At 44.4% G+C, this 22,498-nt stretch overlaps 1 protein-coding gene and 1 non-coding gene across 3 annotated transcripts in view; one reads left to right on the plus strand and one right to left on the minus strand.

Annotated features, from left to right (window-relative positions):
* Nucleotides 1–22,498, plus strand: part of CDK12 (cyclin dependent kinase 12) — an 81,218-nt gene that overhangs the window by 13,475 nt on the left and 45,245 nt on the right. For both annotated transcript variants that reach the window (XM_049778901.1, XM_049778910.1), the window contains exons 3-5: nucleotides 12,915–13,091; nucleotides 15,394–15,533; nucleotides 20,033–20,203. In XM_049778901.1, coding sequence (XP_049634858.1) covers nucleotides 12,915–13,091; nucleotides 15,394–15,533; nucleotides 20,033–20,203 — 488 coding nt within the window. The remainder of the gene's footprint in view (nucleotides 1–12,914; nucleotides 13,092–15,393; nucleotides 15,534–20,032; nucleotides 20,204–22,498) is intronic.
* On the minus strand, nucleotides 21,490–21,594 carry LOC126028949 (U6 spliceosomal RNA). The gene has a single exon (XR_007502621.1). It is a non-coding gene; the product is annotated as a U6 spliceosomal RNA (small nuclear RNA).

Raw genomic sequence — 22,498 nt, forward strand, 5'->3', positions numbered from 1 at the left:
TTTCTGAGCAGACAGCCAGGAGTAACCCCTGAGCACCGCCGGGTGTGGCCCAAAAACCAAAAAAAAAAAAAATTCCATGACTGGGCCCGGAGAGATAGCACAGCGGCGTTTGCCTTGCAAGCAGCTAATCCAGGACCAAAGGTGGTGGTTTCGAATCCCGGTGTCCCATAGGGTCCCCCGTGCCTGCCAGGAGCTATTTCTGAGCAGACAGCCAGGAGTAGTAACCCCTGAGCACCACCAGGTGTGGCCCAAAAATAAAAAAACAAAAAACAAAACATTACTAATTCTGATTTTAGGTTTTGTTTTGGGTCAGATCTGGTGGTCTTTAGGGTTTACTTCAATTAGGTGCTTGGTAGTTGTTTTGATTGGTGCTTCTTGAAGAGAGTGTAGTGTTCAATCCTATGCTCTTTCAAGCAAAGCATCAGCTCCAAACCATTGGCTATCTCCTTGGCCCCCAAATCTAATTTTTTTTGTTTGTTTTTGAGTCATACCCGGGGGTGCTCATGGGTTATTTCTGGCTCTGCTCACAGAAATTGCTCCTAGCAGTTATGGGGGACCGTATGGGATGCCAGGATTCGAATCACCATCTGTCCTGGATTTGGCTGCCTGCAAGGCAAGTGCCCTACCTCTGTGCTATCTCTCCGGCTTCCCAAAATTTAATTTTATGTTTATGTTTATTTTTAATTTTTAATTTTTTGGTTTTTGGGGCCGCACCTGTTTGATGCTCAGGGGTTACTCCTGGCTAAGTGCTCAGAAATTGCCCCTGGCTTGGGGGGACCATATGGGACGCCGGGGGATCGAACCGAGGTCCTTCCTTGGCTAGTGCTTGCAAGGTAGACACCTCTAGCGCCACCTTAGCAGCTCCTAATTTTTGTTTCGTTTTGTTTTGTTTTGGGTCATACCCGGCAGTGCTCAGGGGTTACTCCTGACTCTATGCTCAGAAATCGCTCCTGGCAGGCTAGGGGACTATATGGGATGCTGGGATTTGAACCACCGACCTTCTGCATGCAAGGCAAACAAACGCCTTACTTCCATGCTATCTCTCTGGCCCCAAATATTTATTTATTGATTGATTGATTGGTTTCTGGGCCACATTCAGTGGTGCTCAGGGGTTACTCCTGGCTCTATACTCAGAAATCGCCCCTGGCATGCTGGGGGGACTATGTGGGGTGCTGGGAATCAAAATGGGTCCCTCCCAGGTCGGTCGCATGCAAGACAAATACCCTACTGCTTGCTATCTCTCTGGCCCCTGTTCTATGACTTTTTAAATACTTTATTAGCTATAAGATTACTGTTATAACTCTTCTTTCTTATTTTATTTATTTGTTTGGTTTTTGAGCCATGCCTGGTGGCGCTCAGGGGTTACTCGTGTTTCTGTGCTCGCTCCTGGCAGGCATGGGGGACCATATGGAATGCTAGGATTTGAACCACGGTCTGACCTGGATCAGCTGCATGCAAGACAAATGCCCTGCTGCTGTGCTCTCAGGCCACACCCCCCTTTTTTTTTTGGTTTTTGGGTCATAACCGGCAGTGCTCAAGGATTACTCCTGGCTCTATGCTTAGAAATCTCTCCTCGTGCCTGCCAGGAGCTATTTCTGAGCAGACAGCCAGGAGTAACCCCTGAGCACTGCCGGGTGTGGCCCAAAAACCAAAAAAAAAAAAAAATCTCTCCTGACAGGGTTGGGGGACCATATGGGATGCCAGGCATTGAACCCGGTCCCTCCCAGATCAGCCACATGCAAGGCAAATGCCCTACCGCTGTGCTCTCTCTCCGTCCCCTGTATAAGTCTTATTATTAGGGTATGGAGGAGCACATCTAGAAGTGCTCAGGGACTATTCTTGGCTCTGAACTTAGGAGTGACCCTTGGTGGCGGTACTTCGGAACCATATGTGGTACTAGGGATTTGAACCTGGGTTGGCAAGATAGAAGACAAACACTTTAATTATTATACTTTTTCTCTAGTCCTCTTAGGTTCTTTCTCATATAAATAGCCACTTTTAGGGGCTGGAGTGATAGTGCAGCACTAGGGCACTTGCCTTGCACACAGCTATCCTGAAATGAATCTGGGTTTGATTCCCAGCATCTCCTATTGTCCCCTGATCCTTGCTGGAGCAACTTCTGAACATAGAGCAAGGAGTAACTCCTGAGCGCAGCTGGGTATGGTTCAAAACCCAAAATAAATAAAATAAATAAAAGCCACTTTATTTTTTTTAAGTTTTGGGCCGTACCTGACAGTTCTCAGAAATTACTCCTGGCAGGTTCAGTGGACCATATTGCCAATCAGGTACTACCCTAGGGTGGGGGCACAATTACCAATCAGGTTAGGGTGAGTAACATAGTAATCCCCTAAAATACTTATATCCACAACACTAGGGATCAAACCTGGTTGGCAACATGGAAAGTAGATGCCCTATCAGTTGCTTTGGCTCCTAATAGCCACTTAATATTCCTGCAATATTCTGAAAACAACTTGAAATTTATGGAGAAAGGAGCGATAGCACAACAGTAGGGATTTTGCCAGTACAAGATAAGTTCTCCACTTCTGAGTCACATCCCCAAGCTTCAGAGATACATCATTTAAATATTAGTGTTGCTAAGAACTTTCATTTTGGGGGCCAGAGAAATAGTACAGTGTGTAAGACATTTTCTTTTTTTTTTTTTTTTTTTTTTGGTTTTTGGGCCACACCCTGTGAGGCTCAGGGGTTACTCCTGGCTATGCGCTCAGAAGTTGCTCCTGGCTTCTTGGGGGACCATATGGGGCACCGGGGGATCGAACCGCGGTCCGTCCTAGGTTAGCGCAGGCAAGGCAGGCACCTTACCTCCAGCGCCACCGCCCGGCCCCCTGTCATTTTCCAGCATCCCATGTGATCACCTGAGCACCGCCAGGAGTAATTCTTTAGTGCAGAGCTAGGAATAAAACCTGAGCATTGCTGGGTTATTCCAATAACGAAACAAAACAAAGAACCTTCATTTTGAAGTATTTATTTTAGTTAAATGTAGAATGCATGTTTCCAGAGGGGGAGTGATTTTTTTTTTTTTTTTGGGTTTTGGGTCATGCCTGGCAGTGCTCAGGGGTCACTCCTGGCTCTATGCCAGGCTCAGGGGACCATATGGGATGCTGGGATTCGAACCACCATCCTTCCGCATGCAAGGCAAACACCCTACCTCCAAGCTGTCTCTCTGGCCCCTGTGTTTATTATTATTTTATTTTATTTTTTTGGTTTTTCGGGCCACGCCCGTTTGATGCTCAGGGGTTACTCCTGGCTAAACGCTCAGAAATTGCCCCTGGCGTGGGGGGACCATATGGGATGCCGGGGGATCGAACTGCTGTCCTTCCTTGGCTAGCATTTGCAAGGCAGACACCTTACCTCTAGCGCCACCTCGCCCCTGTGTTTATTTTTTTTATAAGAAAATATATAAGGAGTCTAGGTATATGAGAAAGAGGGTGGGAGGGAGAGAGAGAGAGAGAGAGAGGAGAGAAAGAAAGAGAGAAAGAGAGAGACGGGGGAGAGAAAGGAGAGAAAGAGGAGAGAAAAAGAAAGAAATGTAGTGGGTAAAGTGCTTGCCTTGCATGCTTCTGACCTGTGTACAATCTCCAGAAACCCATACGATCCCAGACTCACTAGGAGTGATTCCTGAGCATAGCTGGTCATAGCCCAGAAATAACCAAGCGGTAAGAGATAGTCCTACAGAAGTTAGGGTAGTTGCCTTGCTTGCAATTGATGTAGGTTCAATTGGTGGTATCCCATATGGTCCCCCAAGCAACACAAGTAGTGAGTACAGAGCCAGGAATAACCCACGAGCACTTCTTGGGATGGCTCCCCAAAAAAACAAATCAACTGGGCCCGGAGCAGTGGTGCAGCGGTAGGGCATTTTGCCTTGCACGCAGCTGACCTAGGACAGACCACGATTTGATCTCTCAGCGTCCCAAATGGTCCCCCAAGCCAGGAGTGATTTCTGAGCGCATATCCAGGAGTAACCCCTGATTCTATAGCTCCTCAACTCGATTATTTTCCTTTGGATTTTTGGGCCACACTCTGTGGCACTCAGGGTTACTCCTGGCGGGCTCAGGGATATGGGATACTGGGATTGAACTCGGGTTGGCTTTGTGCAAGGCAAACACTCTACCCTTTGTCCTGTCTCTCCAAGTCCCATTAAACTCAAAAAAAATTTTTTTTTTTTTTTTTTTTGCCACACCTGGTGGTGCTTAGGTTACTCCTGGCTCTGCACTCAGATCTCACTCTTGACAGACTTGGAGGCCCATATGGAATGCCAGGGATCAAATATGGGTTAGCCATGTGCAAAGTCCTCCCTGCTGTGTAATAGCTCCTCAACTCATTTTAAATTTGTAAAACTTAATTTAAAATTTTTATTTATACTTTAAAGTAGTCCCCCAAACACTGCCAGCAGTAATCTCTGAGCATTGCTGAGTATGGCCCCCAAAATACCCCTCCCAAAAAATAATTTATGTGGGGCGAGAAAGATAGAACAAGTAGGTACTTGCATGCTGGAGGCCAATGGGGTTTGATCATTGGCATTCTTTCTATATGGTCCCCCAAGCCTGCCAGGGTAAATATTGATCATTGCTAGGTGTTGCCCCAAAGGCAACCCCCCAAAAAACGTTTATGCTATTAGAATTAGAAAATTAGGACTAGGGGTGATACGGTACAGTGGGTAGGATGCTTGCCTTTCGGTCATTCTCAAATTTTAGGCCAGAAAGAATTATAGGAGTAAGGACTTTTCTTATTTATTTATTTATTGGACTTTTTTTGGAGGGGGTCACACCCAACTTCGCTCAAGGGTTACTCGTGGTTCTACGCTCAGAAATAGCTCCTCGCAGGCTCCAGGGGACCATATGGGATTTGAACCACCGTCCTTCTGCATGCAAGGCAAATGCCCTACCTCCATGCTATCTCTCCGGTCCCAGAATATAACTTTTCTTTACATACAGCTGACATCAATATGTTATCCAGCAGTGATTCTAGTTCAAGGACCATTGAACATCACTTCTGAATACTGAGTAAGGAATAGCTCCTAATTAGTAGCTCAACTCAACTCCCCCCCCCCCCCACATCCCACCAAGAAAAAGTGTATTATATTTTTGTTTTGTTTTTTGGACCATACCCAGTGATGCTCAGGCTTTTTTTTTGTTTGTTTGTTTTTGGGCTACACCTGGTGGTGCTTAGGGGTTACTCCTGGCTCTGAGCTCAGAAATCATTCCAGGCAAGCTTTCGGGGTCCATATGGATGCTGGGAATTGAACCTGGTTCTGCCGTGTGCAAGGCAAATGCCTTACCCACTGTGCTATCGCTCTGCCCCACCCTTTCTGTTTTTTGAGTTATTCCATACAGTGTTTCAGCTACTCTTGATTATGCTCAATGGGAGTCACTTCCTGTGGTCCTCAGGAGACCATGCTAAGGAATCAAATCTAGGCCTTGTGCATGAAAAGCAAGTGCTCAGACCATTGAGCTATGTCTGTCTCCTTAGACTTTTGCTTTTTTGGGGGAACACACACTGTTATTGCTCTGGCGTCACACTTTTGTGTTTTAGATAGATATTAATTGGGAACTGTGGATTACTTTTAGTGCCATATATATGCAAGACATACTTTACTGCTGAACTACGTTTACTCTGACTTTAATTATTCTATTTGAACATGTTGCAACCTAGTAAATATATATTAGCCAATCTATAATGATAGATTGAGAATCAGGAAGTATTGTTGGTGAGGTAGACCTTAACTTCCTGGAAATGAGTTTTAATTTCACTTTTCTTTTTTTTTTTTTTTTTTAGTTTTTCAGGTCACACCCATTTGATTCTCTTGGCTAAGTGCTCAGAAATTGCCCCTGGCTTGGGGGGACCATATGGGACTCCGGGGGATCGAACCGTGGTCCTTCCATGCCTAGCGCTTGCAAGGCAGACACCTTACCTCTAGCACCACCTCGCCGGCCCCTTAATTTTACTTAATTTTCAGGGACCTCACCTAGGGGCTTAGGGCTTTCTAAGTGTATTCAGGGATCACTGCTGGCTGTGTGCTAGGTATTGAGTTAGGATTAGCCCCATGCAAAGGAAGTGCCTTCTGTTGTACTCTCCTTTCGTTTTAAAGTGTTGACTTGAATGTTTAACATCTGATTTCCTTTTCTTTCTTTCTTTTTTTTTTGGGGGGGGGGGGTCACACCTAGCAGCGCTCAGGGGTTACTCCTGGCTCTACCTCAGAAATTGCCTCTGGCAGCTGGCAGGCACGGGGGACCCTATGGGATGGTGGGATTTGAATCACCGTCCTGCATGGAAGGCAAACGCCTTACCTCCATGCTATCTCGCTGGCCCCCATGATTTCCTTTCCTAAACTCTCTCCTTTAGTGTACTGTGTTAGCTCTGTACAGAATTACTGCTTTGAGGGGCACCACCATTGGTACTTAGCCATTACTCCTGGCTTTGTGCTTGAAATCACTTCTGATAGGCTCAAGGAACTACAATGGATGCTGGGATTGAACCTGGGTTGGCTGCATGCAAGGCAAGCGCTCTACTCTCTGTGTTGTTGTGCCAGTCTCTAGAGTTATTTATTTTTTTGTTTGGGCTATACTTAGCAGTGCTCAGGAGTTACTCCTGGCTCTACACAGAAATAATTTCTGGCAGTCTTGTAGGACTATATACGATGCCGAGGATTGATCTCGGGGTGGCCTCATAACACTTTGCCTGCTCTGCTATTGCTCTGTCCTCCCCCCCCCCCCCGAGTTATTCTTTTTTTTTTTGTTTGTTTGTTTTTGGTTCATACCCGGCAGTGCGCAGGGGTTACTCCTGGCTCTACGCTCAGAAATCGTCCCCAGCAGGCTCGGGGGACCATATTGGATACCAGGATTCGAACCACCGTCCTTCTGCATGCAAGGCAAATGCCTTACTGCTGTGCTATCTCTCTGGCGCCCCCAGAGTTATTCTTTTTTTTTTTTTTTTTTTTTTTTGGTTTTTGGGCCACACCCGGCAGTACTCGGGTTACTCCTGGCTGGCTGCTCAGAAATAGCTCCTGGCAGGCACGGGGGACCATATGGGACACCGGGATTCGAACCAACCACCTTTGGTCCTGGATTGGCTGCTTGCAAGGCAAACGCCACTGAGCTATCTCTCCGGGCCCCCCAGAGTTATTCTTAACTGAGTGTATTACTAGTTCATAAAGGCTATGATGCTGTTAATCAATATATATTTTTGCAGGGAGGAAACCACACCTAGCAGTTCTCTAGGACTAGTGGTACAGTGTCCTAAAGTTCACTCAACTGCTTGTAGGCTTGGAAAGCTATGTGTTATTTGATTCAAATAGAATGTTCTGGCACATAAAACATATGCTGCAGCCCTTTCGATTCTCTCATCATCCACTGAGTGCAATTTTTAGGCCATAATCTTAAGGCATTTAATCTTTTCTGTGTCTGTGATGCCAGTGTTTAAAGGCATGCATTTTGCCACAGAATCGCACTATTGCTCATTGTGATTACTTTGGGGCAACGGCACTCCCTAACAACCCTGTTTTAGAACTTGGTGATTTCTCCCGATGATACTTATACCTGGAATCATTATTGTCATAGATCAAACCATATCTTCTTCCAGCCTGTTGAGCATATGCTTTCAGTTTCTGTTTCAGGTTTTTTTGGGGGGGTGGGTGGGGGGAGTTGAGGTGGACACATCTGGTGATTCTACAGCTTACTCCTGTCAGTGCTCAGGGGACCATATTTAGTGATAGAAACTGAACCAGGGTGGGCTGTGTACAAGGTGCAAACAAGCACCTTAATCCATATCTCTTGCCCAGTTTCAGGTTGTTTTTTTTTTTTTCCCTTTTTTTGCTTTTGGGCCATATCTGGAGACACTCGAGTTACTCCTGGCTTTGGGGTGGGAGACACCATGTTCCAGGCATTGAACCTGAGTGTTCTGTATGTAAAACATACATTCTAGTATGTTGAGCTCTTTCCAGTTCCAGAATCATGGAAATGAAAAAAATAACTAACTGGTATATTGCCATCCATTTTAGTACTGATTATAATTCATCTTTCTCTGTAATTCAGAAAGTTCCATATGATCATTTTTTTTTTTTTGTTTTGTTTTTGGGCCACACCCATTTGACGCTCAGGGGTTACTCCTGGCTATGCGCTCAGAAATCGCTCCTGGCTTGGGGGGACCATATGGGACGCCAGGGGATCGAACCTCGGTCCGTCCTACGCTAGCGCTTGCAAGGCAGACACCTTACCTCTAGCACCACCTTCCCGGTCCCCCATATAGTCATTTTTATCTTTCATAATCTATGTTATAAATGAATCTAGATTTTATTGTTTTATCTAATTCACAAGAGATTAAAAATGGGGCCCGGAGAGATAGCACAGAGGAATTTGCCTTGCAAGCAGCCGATCCAGGACCAAAGGTGGTTGGTTCGAATCCCGGTGTCCCATATGGTCCCCTGTGCCTGCCAGGAGCTATTTCTGAGCAGCCAGCCAGGAGTAGCCCCTGAGCACCATCGGGTGTGGCCCAAAAGCCAAAAAAAAAAGAGATTAAAAATGAAAGTTGGTGGGAAATAGTAACTTTTGAGATCTTGGTTTACACTCAAAAGTCAGCAGTTAATCTTTTTTTTTTTTGGGGGGGGTCACACCTGGCAGCACTCAGGGGTTACTCCTGGCTCTGTGCTCAGAAATTGTTCCTGGTAGGCTTGGGGGACCATATGGAATGCCAGAATTTGAACCACAGTATGTCCTGGGTTAGCTGTGTGCAAAGCAAATGCCCTTTATGTTGTGCTATTTCTCTGGCCCGCACTTAATCATTTTTAAATGATTTTAATTTAAATCATTTTAATGATAGATTTCAAGAGCTAGATCTGTTCTATCTTTCAAAAAATCTATTTTTTATTCTATGGTATTGTATGGTAGGGAATAGTTATGTTAAAAATATGGATTTTGGGGGCCGGAGAGATAGCAGCATGCAGAAGGTCATCAGTTCAAATCCAGCTTCCCATATGGTCCCCTGTGCCTGCCAGGAGCAATTTCTGAGCATGGAGCCAGGAGTTTCCCCTGAGCACTGCTGGGTGTGACCCAAAAACAAAAAACAAAAAACAAACAAACAAACAAACAAGAAAAGAATATGGATTTTGAGAGGCTGGAGAGATAGCATGCATTTGCCTTGCATGCAGAAGGACAGTGGTTTGAATCCCAGCATCCCATATGGACCCCCGAGCCTGCTAGGAGTGATTTCTGAGCATAGAGCCAGGAGTAACCGCTGAGTGCTTCTGGGTGTGACCTAAAAACCAAAAAAAAAAGTATGGATTTTGTGGCTGGAGTGATAAGTGCAGTAGGGCGTTTGCTTTGCACACGGTTGATCCAGAACAGACTTTGATTCGATCCCACGAGCCCCTATGTCCCATATGGTCCCCCAAGCCAGGAGAAATTTTTGAGTGCATAGCCAGGAATAACCCGAATGTCACTGGATGTGACACACATAAAAAAGAATATGGATTTCTTAATTGTTTGTCAGGAGTTATACTGTAACCCTCAGATAGGGACTGAAGTGATAGCACAGCAGCAGTAGGGCCTTTGCCTTGCAGAGCTAGGAGTAATCCCTGAGTGTTGCCAGGTGTGACCTGAAAACAAAACAAAACAAACAAACAAAAACAAAACCAAAAGCTACTATTTAGCATGGTCTTACTTTATTTATTGTTTTTTTTTGGGGGGGTGTTTTTGGGCCCCATTCAGTGGTGTTCAGGGATTACTCTTATCTTTGCTAGGAAATTATTCCTGGCAGTGCTTGGGGGATCATATAGGATGCCAGAGATCTAACCTGGTCAGCTGTGTGCAAGGCAAACTCCCTATTCACTGTGCTATGGCTCTGGCCCCTACCATGGTTTTATTTATAGACATGAATCTGTATGTTGCACTATCATCTCTGAGGACATACAGGAAAATGTCCTTCTTTTACAGGTTGATTAAAAAACTGGATCTGGGGCCCGGAGAGATAGCACAGCGGCGTTTGCCTTGCAAGCAGCCGATCTAGGACCAAAGGTGGTTGGTTCAAATCCAAAAAAAAGGTGGTTGGTTCGAAACCAAAAAAAAAAAAAAAGATAGTATAGTGATTTCTAAGTACAGAGCAAGGGTATGACCCCCAAATTAAAAAAATACACAGTAGGCTTTGTAAATTGTAATTATACTTTACAAATTTAATTTAAAAACTTGCTGTGTTCGCTTCTTTCTTTTCTTTTTTCTTTTTTCTTTTTTTTGGTTTTTGGTTTTTGGGTCACACCCGGCAGCTCTCAGGAGTTACTCCTGGCTCTTTGCTCAGTAATTGCTCCTGGCAGGCTCGGGGGACCATATGGGATGCCAGGATTCGAACCACCGTCCTTTTGCATGCAAGGCAAAGCCCCACCTCCATGCTCTCTCTCCGGCCCCCTTTTAATTTTTTTTTTAATTTTTTGGTTGCTGTGTTTTCTCTCATTTAATATCCAAATAGACTTTGGGGGATGTTTTGTTTGTTTGTTTTTGTTTAGATTTTTTGTGGGGGCTCACACCCAGCAATTACTTGAGGGATTACTCCTGGCTCTGCATTCAGGAATTATTCCTGGCAGGACTAAGTTTGGGATGGGGGAACCAAATGGGATGTCAGGGATTAAACCTGGGTCTGGCATATGTAAGGCAAGTGTTTTACCTGTTGTATTATCCTTTCAGTTGCCCCTTATTTTATCCCCATATTCTCTGTATGGTCCCTTGAGCCCTCAAATAATTTCCTTAGTACTGAGTCCCAGGAGTAAGCCCTGAACAATGTAGGGTATGACCCAAAAGTGAAAAAAATCAAATAGAATTTCAGAGAAGGTTGTTAAAAAAAAATAAAAGGGGGCCGGAGAGATAGCATGGAGGTACGGTGTTTGCCTTGCATACATAAGGACGGTGGTTGGAAACCCGACATCCCGTATGGTCCCCTGAGCCTGCCAGGAGCAATTTCTGAGCGTAGAGCCAGGAGTAATCCCTGAGCGCTGCTGGTGTGACCCCAAAACTATAAATAAATAAATAAATAAATAAATAAATAAATAAATAAATAAGGGTCTTTATATAACATAGCAAGATAGATTGTGGGGTAGGAGTTTTGGGCCACATTTATAGAGTATTTGGGACTATTCCTAGCTCCTGGTTCAGGAATTAAACCCAGGCATCCTGCATTTAAAATATGCACTCAGCCCATTTCTTTTTTATGTTTTAGATGTCTTTTTATAAGACCAAATGCATTTAACTTACACTCCTCTTTTTTTGGGGCACGGGATTTTGTGTCACACCCGGTAGCACTCAGAGGTTACTCCTGGCTCTACACTTAGAAATAGCCCCTGGCAGGCTCAGGGGACTATAAGAGACGCCAGGATTCGAACCACCATTCTTCTGCATGCAAGGCAAATACCCTACTTCCATGCTATCTCTCCAGCCCATAGAGTTTTTCTTTTTAAGGGGAACTTCTTTTGGGGGAAAGGCATCACATGAAATGCAGTTTTCTACTATTGAGCTACATTCTTAGCTCCTATAATTAATTTTTTTTTGCTGTGATGGATTGGATAGAAATTAGATTAGATAGAAATGGATAGGATTGAAGTTCTCTTATATCTCCAGTGCTCATCTTTCTAATTGTATTTTTTTATGACTTGAGGATTGTACCTGGCAGTTCTAAGGACTTAATCCTGGCTCTACTCTCAGGGATCACTCCTTGTGCTTGATGGACTATCTGAGGTGCTGGGAATTGAGCCCTGGTTGGCCTTTTGCAACCTTAATCTGTACTGTCTTGCTGACCTATTTTTGTCATTATATTATTTTTCTTGTTTGCTTTTGGACAATACCAGGTGGTATTTAGGATTTATATTTAACTCTTAGTTACGTGATCAGGAATCACTCCTGTCAAGTTTCCAGAGGCTTGGATACTAGGGATCAAACCTGGGCCAGTCAAGTTCAAGATAAACACCCTGTTTACTGCACTATATCTCTTGACACATCTTTGCCATTTTATTTATTTACTCTTTGGTTTTTGTTGTTTTCTAGTGGTGGTCGGGGCTTACTTGGGTCTGCACTCAGGAGTTATTCTTGGTGGTGCTCTAGGGACCATATGGGATGCTGGAGATTGAACCTGGTTTGGTGTGTGCAAGGTAGTGCCTTGCCTTACCTACTTTCTGTACTATTGTACTATTTCTCTGGCATCTCATCTTCACTATTTTATTTTTTATTATTATTTTTGGTTTTGGGGCTACATCCGGTGACACCCAGGGGTTACTCCTGGCTCTGCTCAGAAATCGCTCCTGCAGGCACAGAGGATCATATGGGATGCTGGGTTTATAACCACTGTTGGTCCTGGGTCTGCTGCTTGCAAGGCAAATGCTCTATTGCTGTGCTATGTCTCTGGCCCCTATTTTCACCATTTTAACATTTAGTCATTATAATTGTTCTTTCTTACCCAGAGTTTGAAAAACTTTATGTAATAATAAATAATATATTTTTATAAAGACATCTATCAAAATGTTCATGTTATTATTTTCTCCTCTGACAATACCTAAATATATAAATTATACTGATTTTATATATATATATATATATATATATATATATAAGGTTCAGTTGTTTTGACTGAAAATTCAGGCATCCACCATGGGTTTTCAAATAAATTCCCCAGTGATAAGGGAAAACTATTGTATAATATTTGAAAAGTTCTTGTTTGCTTTGGGCCATATATGACTCTGCTCAGTGGTTACTCCTGAGTCTATGTTTAGGGATCACTCCTGTCAGGACCATCTGGGGTGGCCTAGATCAAGCCCAGTAAGTTGCATGCAAGTCAAATGTTCTGCCTGCTAATTATCTGCCTGCCTCCTCTCTGAAAAGCTTTATTTGTATATTTGAATAATTGTGGTCTTTTTCTTCTGTCGTTAGTCCAAAAGAAACTCTACCTTCAAAGCCTGTAAAGAAAGAAAAGGAACAAAGAACACGCCACTTACTCACAGACCTTCCTCTTCCACCAGAGCTTCCTGGGGGGGATCCCTCTCCTCCAGACTCTCCAGAACCAAAGGCAATCACACCACCTCAGCAACCGTATAAAAAGAGACCAAAGTGAGTTTTTTAGGAAACATTTCTTTTTTTTTTTTTTTTTTTTTTTTGGTTTTTGGGTCTCACCCGGCAGTGCTCAGGGGTTACTCCTGGCTCCAGGCTCAGAAGTCGCTCCTGGCAAGCATGGGGAACCATATGGGACGCCGGGATTCGAACCGATGACCTTCTGCATGAGAGGCAAACGCCTTACCTCCATGCTATCTCTCCGGCCCCAGGAAACATTTCTTAACTACAGCATTTTTTTTTGTTTTGTTTTGTTTTGTTTTGTTTTGTTTTGTTTTTGTTTTTGGACCACACTGGCGTACTCAGGGTTTACTCCTGGTTCTGTGCTCAGAAATTGGTCCTGGCAGGCCAGGAATCGAACCCAGGTCTGTCTGGGATCAGCTGCATTTAAAGCAAACACCCTACTGCTGTGCTCTGGCCCCCAGCATTTTTTTTTGGGGGGGGGGGTCACATCTGGCAGCGCTCAGGGGTTCCTCCTGGCTCTTCGCTCAGAAATAGCTCCTGGTAGGCCTGGGGGACCATATGGGATGCCAGGATTCGGACCACCGTCCTTTGGACCACAGCCCCTCTTTCCTTTTGGTTTTTGAACTACACTCCATGTAGTGCTCAGATGACCCTATTATAATAGGGGACAAATCTAGATCTCCTGCATGAAAACATATCACGAAGAATAAAGTATGAGGCTGGAGAGATAGCATGAAGGTCGGTGATTTGAATCCTGGCACCCCATCTGGTCCCCCGAACCTGTCAGTAGCGAAGAACCAGGAATAACTCCTGAGCGCTGCCAGGTGTGACCCAAAAACCAAAATCCAAAAAAAAAAAAAAAAAAAAAAAAAAAAGAAGGGCCCGGAGAGAGCACAGCGGTTGTTTGCCTTGCAAGCAGCCGATCCAGGACCAAAGGTGGTTGGTTTGAATCCCGGTGTCCCATATGGTCCCCCTGCCTGCCAGGAGCTATTTCTGAGCAGACAGCCAGGAATAACCCCTGAGCACCGCTGGGTGTGGCCCAAAAACCAAAAAAAAAAAAAAGAAGAAGATAAGAGTATACTGTATGGGGCCGGAGAGATAGCATGGAGGTAAGGCGTTTGCCTCTCATGCAGGAGGTCATCGGTTCGAATCCCGGCGTCCCATATATGGTCCTCCCGTGCCTGCCAGGAGCAATTTCTGAGCCTGGAGCCAGGAATAACCCCTGAGCACTGCCGGGTGTGACCCAAAAACCACAAAAAAAAAAAAAAAAAAAAAAAAAAGAGTATACTGTAGAATGCTTGCTTTGCCAATTAATGTTCAATTCCCAGAACACATGGTCCCCTATGCCCTAACTTACAGAGAAAACATTGTCAGGATTAGAGAAATAATACAGTGGGTAAGGTGCTTGACCCAGATTCTACTCCTGGCTTCCCAATGGTTCCTGGGATACCTCCAAGAGTAATTCCTGAGTGTAAATCCAGGAGTAATAAATAATAATAAAAATAAATAAATAAATCCAGTAATCCTCTGTATCACCTGGTGTGACCAAAAAAACAAAAAGGAAAAATAAAATTTTACTTTTTTTGTTTTTTGTTTTGTTTTGTTTTTTGGGCCACACCTGGTGATGCTTGGGGGTTATTCCTGGCTATGTGCTCAGAAATCGCTCCTGGCTTGGGGGACCATATGGGACTCCGGGGGATCGAACCGAGGTCCATCCTAGGTTAGCATGTGCAAGGCAAGCACCTGACTACTGTGTCACCACTCTCTATTTAGGGATAAAACTCATAGATTCACTTGCAAAGGTCTGTGAACCTGGCCCAGATTTCTGCCCTTTTTTTTCGTTTTTGGTTTTTGGGTCACAACTGGCGGTGCTCAGGGGTTACTTCTTGGCACTGTGTTCAGAAATCACTCCTGGCAGGCACTGGTGACCATATGAGATGCCAGGATTCGAACCACCATTGGAACTGGGTCAGCTGCTTGCAAGGGAAATGCCCTTCTGTTGCACTATCTCTCTGGCCTCGGATTTCTGTCTTCTTAATAGGGAAAATTATTAAAGATTCAGGGGCTGGGCCCAGAGAGATAGCACAGCGGCGTTTGCCTTGCAAGGAGCCGATCCAGGACCAAAGGTGGTTGGTTCGAGTCCCGGTGTCCCATATGATCCCCCGTGCCTGCCAGGAGCTATTTCTGAGCAGACAGCCAGGAGTAACCCCTGAGCACCGCCGGGTGTGGCCCAAAAACCAAAAAAAAAAAAAAAAAAAAAAAAAAAGATTCAGGGGCTGGAGCAATTATGAATTGTCAGTATTTGAAAATAAGTGTTTATTTTTGTTTTGCTTTTTAGAATTTGTTGTCCTCGTTATGGAGAAAGAAGACAAACAGAAAGCGACTGGGGAAAACGCTGTGTAGACAAGTTTGACATTATTGGGATTATTGGAGAGGGAACCTATGGCCAAGTATATAAAGCCAAGGACAAAGACACAGGTAAATCATGCTAGGAAATTTTATATGTCGTAAGGTTAAAAATTCACCAGTAAACTTGCTTTTCAAACCCATGTTCTCACTGGAACACATACGTTCTCTCATTTTTTTCTCCCTTCATATTTATCCACCCCTCCATCCATTTTGGTTTTTGGGTCACACCCAGCAGAGCTTAGGGGTTACTCCTGGCAGGTTCAAGGGACCATACTGGATGTGAGATATTGGACCTGCGATCCAGGTTGGCTGCGTGCAAGGCAAATGCCCTACTGCTTTGCTATCACTCCGGCTTCTCTTATTATCTTTTTAAATTATTTTCTTTCAGTAAAACTTGTCTTGCTTTACTAAGAAAATTCATCAGTATAGATGTCTTAAATGGACTGAGAAAAAAATGCTTGGTTACTTATTTGGTCTCCAAGTTGCTAAATTAAAATATAATAATATGATAACCCCCTTTTTCCCCCTTAGATCTGTAGTGATAAGTCACAGACATAATTTGGTTATAGAGTTCACCAACTTGTTGCATTGATAAGGGGTCACGCTTCTGACTAAGGTGCTTACTAAGTTTGAGTTGTATTGCTTGCTGAGGTTTGCATGCTTTAGTTCCCATTCTTGTACATACATGACTATGATTGTCCAACTGTTGCAATATGGAGGGCTCTTAACAGTTGCTGGAATTGAGTCTGATACTTGAAGGTAACACTAGGACAGTGATGGCTAACCTTTTTGAGCCCAAGTGGCCAAACTGCCACACAATGCCTAGTCCTCCCAATGGCCAGTCTGGCCCTATTGCCAGGTGAGCTGCAAAGCAGATACTGGCACACTCAACTCCTGCCGCGCCAATATCTTAATTGCGGACCCCTTCCCTTGTGCCAGCTGCAAGGCCTTCGTGTGCCATAGGTTCTCCAACCAGGCACTAGGAGATCAAACTCATGGCCTTACATTTGTGAGGTAGATGTTTTGATAGCCATTCTCTGCATCCAAGAGTAGTGTGATTTAACTGTTTGTTATAAAAGTGTTGTTCTTGTTCCGGAGTTATAGTACAATGGGTAGAGTGTTTGCCTTGCATGTGGCTGCCCCAGTTTAATCCCTGCATTCCATATGGTCTCCTGAGTACCTCCAGGAGTAATTTTCTGAGTGCTGGGACAGTAATAAATCCTGAGCATGCCAGGTTTGTCCCCAAACCAAAAAAGTAAAGACCCAAAAAAAATGTTCTTGGGCCCGGAGAGATAGCACAGCGGTGTTTGCCTTGCAATCAGTCAATCCAGGACCAAAGGTGGTTGTTTCGAATATCGATGTCCCATATGCTCCCCCATGCCTGCCAGGAGCTGTTTCTGAGCAGACAGCCAGGAGTAACCCCTGAGCAATGCCAGGTGTGGCCCAAAAACCAAAAACCAAAAAGCAAAAAAAAAAAAAAAAATTCTTGTTGAAAATATTTTAAAATATTTGAGATGGCTGGAGCAATAACATAGTGGGTAGGACATTTGTCTTACACACAGTTGACCCAGGTTCGATACCTGACTTCCCATATGGTCCCCCGAACCTGCCAGGAATGGTTCCTGAGCACAGAGCTAGGAGTAACCACGGAGGTGGGGGTGCGGTGGGGAGTAGTGGTGGTGGTGGTGGTGGTGGTGTGTGTATGTGTGTGTAAGAGAAGGAATAGGGAACAAAAGCAATACTTGGTTTTTATTTGATTGAGAATTAGTTCTTATAATCATGCCTTGCTTAAATAAAAAAAATTAGTTCTTGGGGCCGTAGAGATAGCATGGAGGTAAGGCGTTTACCTTGCATGCAGAAGGACATTGGTTCAAATCCTGGCATCCATTATGGTCCTCCGAGATGCCAGGAGCAACTTCTGAGTGTAGAGCAAGGAGTAAACCCTGAGCACTGCTGGGTGTGACCCAAAAACCAAAACCAAAACCAAAATAAAAACAAAACAAAACGAAAAAAGAATTAGTTCTTAAAGATGAAAGTAACTTTTGAATCATTGATTTAATAATCCCAAATTTTCAGTTAAAAAAGTTTGCAGGGGCCACACTCAGCAGTGCTGAAGGTTTTCTCTTGATTTTGTGCTCAGGGATCATTGTTGGCAGAGCTCAGGGGAGTTTTGCTGGAGGGAACCCCAATATCTGATTGTTCTCAGGGGTTACTCTTTGCACTCAGGTACCAATCTTGGCAGGCTTGAGGAGAGACCATTCAGGGAACTTTATGGGATGCTGAAGACTGATTATTTATTTTGGGTTTTGGGCCACACCTGTTGGCACTCTGGTTATTCCTGGCTCTGTGCTCAGAAATTACTCCTGGCAGATTTGGGAGACCGTATGGAATGCTGGGGATCAAATCCAGGTGGATGTGTGGTAGGCAAATGTCCTACATGTTGTGCTATCTATCGCTCAAGCATTTGAAGATTTATTTTTTTTCTTTTTTGTTATGTCTTGGGGCCACATCTAGTGGCACTGAAGGGTTATTATTTCTGGCTCTATGCTCAGGAGTTATTCCTGGCACTGCTTGGAGGAACATATGGGATGCCGAGCAAGTACATTGTGCACTGTACTATCTCTCTGGCCCTGGGATGCTGGTGATTGTACCTGGTGGTGGTGCTGGGTTTTGAACCCGGGTTTACTTTGCCAAGTAAGCTTCCTACTTACTGTACTGTATCTTCAACCTTGAGTTGCAAGTTGAATCAGAATTTTTAAGCCTTGGGGCCAGAGAGATGGTTCAGTGAGCTGGCACATGTTTTGCTGGCAGGAGGCCTGGTTTTGATCCTTGTCACTATGTGGTTTCTTTGAGCACTGCTGGGAGCATTTTCAGAGTGCTATTATGTATGGGCCTCCTAGTCCTACACCCCTCACTGTATGCACGTTTGTTTGTATTCTCTCTCTCTCTCTCTCTCTCTCTCTCTCTCTCTCTCTCTCTCTCTCTCTCTCTCTCTCTCTCTCTCTCACACACACACACACACACACACACACACACACACTCATTTTCTCTTGCTCTCCCCCTCCCTCTTTCCCTTTCTCCCAAAAATATTTCAAGAAAGTCTTGGGCTGGAGTGATAGCACAGTGGGTAGAGTGCTTGCCTTGCATGCAGCCAACCAGATTTGATACTGGTGTGGGTAAGAGAAGTTAGCTTTTTTTTGGTTTTTGGTTTTTGTTTTTGAGTCACACCCTACGGTGCTCAGGCTTACTCCTGTCTCCGTGCTCAGAAATCATTTCTTACAGGCTTGGGGGACCATATGGGATGCTGAGAATCAAACCCAGGTTCGTGCAAGGCCAATGCCCTACCATTGTGCTATTGCTCTGGCCCCAGAAGTTAGCTTTTGGTACTAGAGTGATAGTACAATGGCTAGGGTGTTTGATCCCTGGTATTTCTTTTTTAAGTTTCAGGAGTCAGCCAGCTTTATTTCATGGCCCTAACTGCCATGTGCATTTTTCTCACATGGCTTCTATGCCGTCTTTTCCAAGCAGTTTCTTGTCTGCTCTTCCTCTCGATCCCTAGTATTTCATATGGTCCCCTGGTCCCCTGAGCAATGCTAGGAGTAACTCCTTGAGCGTTGTTGATGGTGCCTGCCCACCTCCTGAAAAAAATAAAAGGCGATTTTCCTTCCTCCCTCCCTCTTTTCCTTCTTTCTTCCCTCCCTTCTTTTCCCCCTCTTTTTCTCCCTCCCTTCTTTGCTCCATACCTGACATTGCTCAGGGTTCACTCCTGGCACTGAGATCAATATCACTCCTGGAGGACAACATGGGGTCTTTATGGAATCAAACCCTGGTCGGCTTTGTGCAAGGCAAGTGCCCTGCATGCTCTAGTATCAGTCCAGCCCGAAAAGCAGGGTTTTTTTTTGGGGGGGTGGAGTGGAGGGGAAGGGCACAACAAGCAGTACCTGGGTTACCCCTGGCTCTGCACTCAGAAATAACTCCTTTCAGGCTTGGGGGACCGTATGGGATGCCAGAGAACAAACCCGGGTCAGCCAAATGCAAGGGATATGCCCTACCTGCCCTTTTGAAGTCTGTTTTGTTTTTGTTTTTGTTTTTGGGCCAGACCCAGTGACACTCAGGGGTTACTCCTGGCTATGCGCTCAGAAGTCACTCCTGGCTTGGGGGACCATATGGGACGGCAGGGGTTCGAACCATGGTTTGTCCTAGGTATGTCGCATGCAAGGCAGACGCCCTACTACTTGTGCCACTGCTCCGCTCCTGAAAATCTGTTTTTTAGAATAGAAATGGAGGGGGCCGGAGAGATAGCACAACTGTAGGACATTTGTCTTGCATATGGCCCTACCCATGACCAACGGTGTTTTGTTTCGATTCTCAGCATCCCATATGGTTCCCTGAGCCTGCTAGAGGCGATTTCTACATGCAGAGCCAGGAGAAACCCCTGAGCGTTGATGGGTATGACCCAAAAACCAAAAATAAATAAATAAATAAATAAATAAATGGATATTTATATGTCATAATGATAATTAAGAAAATTCTAATTGTAATGTAATGGTTTGACTTTGTTTTGATAGGAGAGCTAGTAGCCTTGAAGAAGGTGAGATTAGACAATGAGAAAGAGGGCTTCCCAATCACAGCGATTCGTGAGATCAAAATTCTTCGTCAGCTAATTCATCGAAGTGTTGTTAACATGAAGGAAATTGTCACTGATAAACAAGATGCTCTGGATTTCAAGAAGGACAAAGGTACTACCAAGGAAATATGTATATATGATTGGGCAGATTGGGATTTGTACATCTGGCTTTTCTGTTTTAGCTTGTGTGTTTTTTTATTCTTCACTAGTTCATACTGAAATCCTCATCAGAAGATAGTAGCATAACTTATAGAATTTGTGTTTTATAAATATAAATGTCCATTTCTTTTTATTTTATTTTTGGTTTTTGGGCTACACCCAGTGACACTCAGGAGTTACTCCTGGCTTTGTGCTCAGAAATTGCTCCTGGTTTGGGGGACCATATAGGATGCCTGGGATTGAACCCAGGTCTGTCCTCGGCAGCCACATGGAAGAGAAATGCCCTACCACTACGCTATCACTCGAGCTCCTACATAAAACTTAAAGCATAAAAACTTTGAATTTTTCAATACGTTATACTAAAATTCACCTTTTATTTATTTATTTTTTTGGTTTTTGGGTCACACCCGGCAGCGCTCAGGGATTCCTCCTGGCTCTACTCTCAGAAATCACTCCTGGCAGGCTTGGGGGACCATATGGTATGCTGGAATTCGAACCACCAATCTTCTGCATGCAAGGCAAACACTCTACCTCCGTGCTATCTCTTCGACCTTACAATTCAGTCTCTTTATCCATATCAATTAACATGTTAGGGCTGCAGAAATAGTACAGATAAAATGCTTGCCTTGCATACATCTAAGCCATATGGTCCCCTCAACATTCCAGAAATTATTCCTGTGTGCAAGCCCAGAGTAACCCTTGAGCATTCCTGGAGGGTGACCCAAAAGCAAAATATTATGCAAAAGCAAAAGAACATATTTTTTTGTTTGTTTGTTTGGTTTTGGGCCACATCTGGCGGCACTCGGGTTACTCCTGGCTCTGTGCTTAAAAATCCCTCCTGGGGCCGGGAAGGTGGCGCTAGAGGTAAGGTGTCTGCCTTACAAGCGCTAGCCAAGAACGGACTGTGGTTCGATCCCCCGGCGTCCCATATGGTCCCCCCAAGCCAGGGGCGATTTCTGAGCACATAGCCAGGAGTAACCCCTGAGCGTCAAACGGGTGTGGCCCAAAAACCAAAAAAAAAAAAAAAAAAATCCCTCCTGGCAGCCAAGGGGGCCCACGTGGAATGCCAGGATTCGAACTAACATTTGTCCTGAGTTGGCTGCTTGCAAAGCAAATGCCCTACCGCTGTGTTATCTCTTAGGCCCCAGTAGATTGATATTTTATGATAGATAAACATCCTTTGTAAGTGTATGTGATACTTTTATTTTTTAATACTTATTTATTTATTTATTTATTTATTTAAATATAGAACGCTTCACGAATTTGCATGTAATCTTGCACAGGGCCATTGTAATCTTCTCTGTATTGTTCCAATTTTAGTATATGTGCTGCCGAAGTGAGCACGTATGTTCTAATTTTAGAAATGAGTGCTGGGGGGCCCGGAGAGATAGCACAGCGGCGTTTGCCTTGCAAGCAGCCAATCCAGGACCAAAGGTGGTTGGTTCGAATCCCGGTGTCCCATATGGTCCCCCGTGCCTGCCAGGAGCTGTTTCTGAGCAGACAGCCAGGAGTAACCCCTGAGCACCGCCGGGTGTGGCCCAAAAACCAAAAAAAAAAAAAAAAAAAAGTACTGGGAATCATACGACTGTGCTATCTAGTTCCTCCAGTCATATTGTAACATAGTTTTGCTTTGATCAAGTTTAAAATTTAAAGCTGATATTTGTAAAAACAATGCAGTGTCAGTGATCAAATCCATTCTTCCAGCAAGGCATACACTCCAGCTTTTTGAGCTGTCTCTTAGCCCCATTTATCTTCTGTTTTGGTTTGGGTATTTTAGCCAAATTTCCCCGTGTTTAGGCTTGCTAACTCCTGGCTCTGCTTTCACTCAGGAGTCACTCCTGGCATTGCTTAGGATTGTATGTTGTGCCTGGGATCAAGCCTATGTTAACTGTATGCCTTATTCTTGTGCTTCAAGAATGCAAATAATATTTAAATTATGGGACCAGAGAGATAGCATGGAAGTAAGGTGATTGCCTTTCATGCAGAAGGTCATTGGTTCATATCCCGGTATCCCATATGGTCCCCCTGACTGCCAGGAGCAATTTCTGAGTGTGTGAAGCCAGGAGTAACCCCTGAGCGCTGCCAGGTATGACCCAAAAAACAAAAAAAAATTTTTATGAGTTTGAGCTGGAGGATAATTCAAGTACAATGCTTGTCTTGCATGAAGCTAACTAGGGTTCAGAACCTCAGCATCCCATATGGAGCCCACCAGGAGTGATTCCTGAGTGCAGACACAGTAATAATCCAT

The sequence above is a fragment of the Suncus etruscus genome, chromosome 1 (genome assembly GCF_024139225.1).
Source record: "Suncus etruscus isolate mSunEtr1 chromosome 1, mSunEtr1.pri.cur, whole genome shotgun sequence".
Lineage (NCBI taxonomy): Eukaryota > Metazoa > Chordata > Mammalia > Eulipotyphla > Soricidae > Suncus > Suncus etruscus.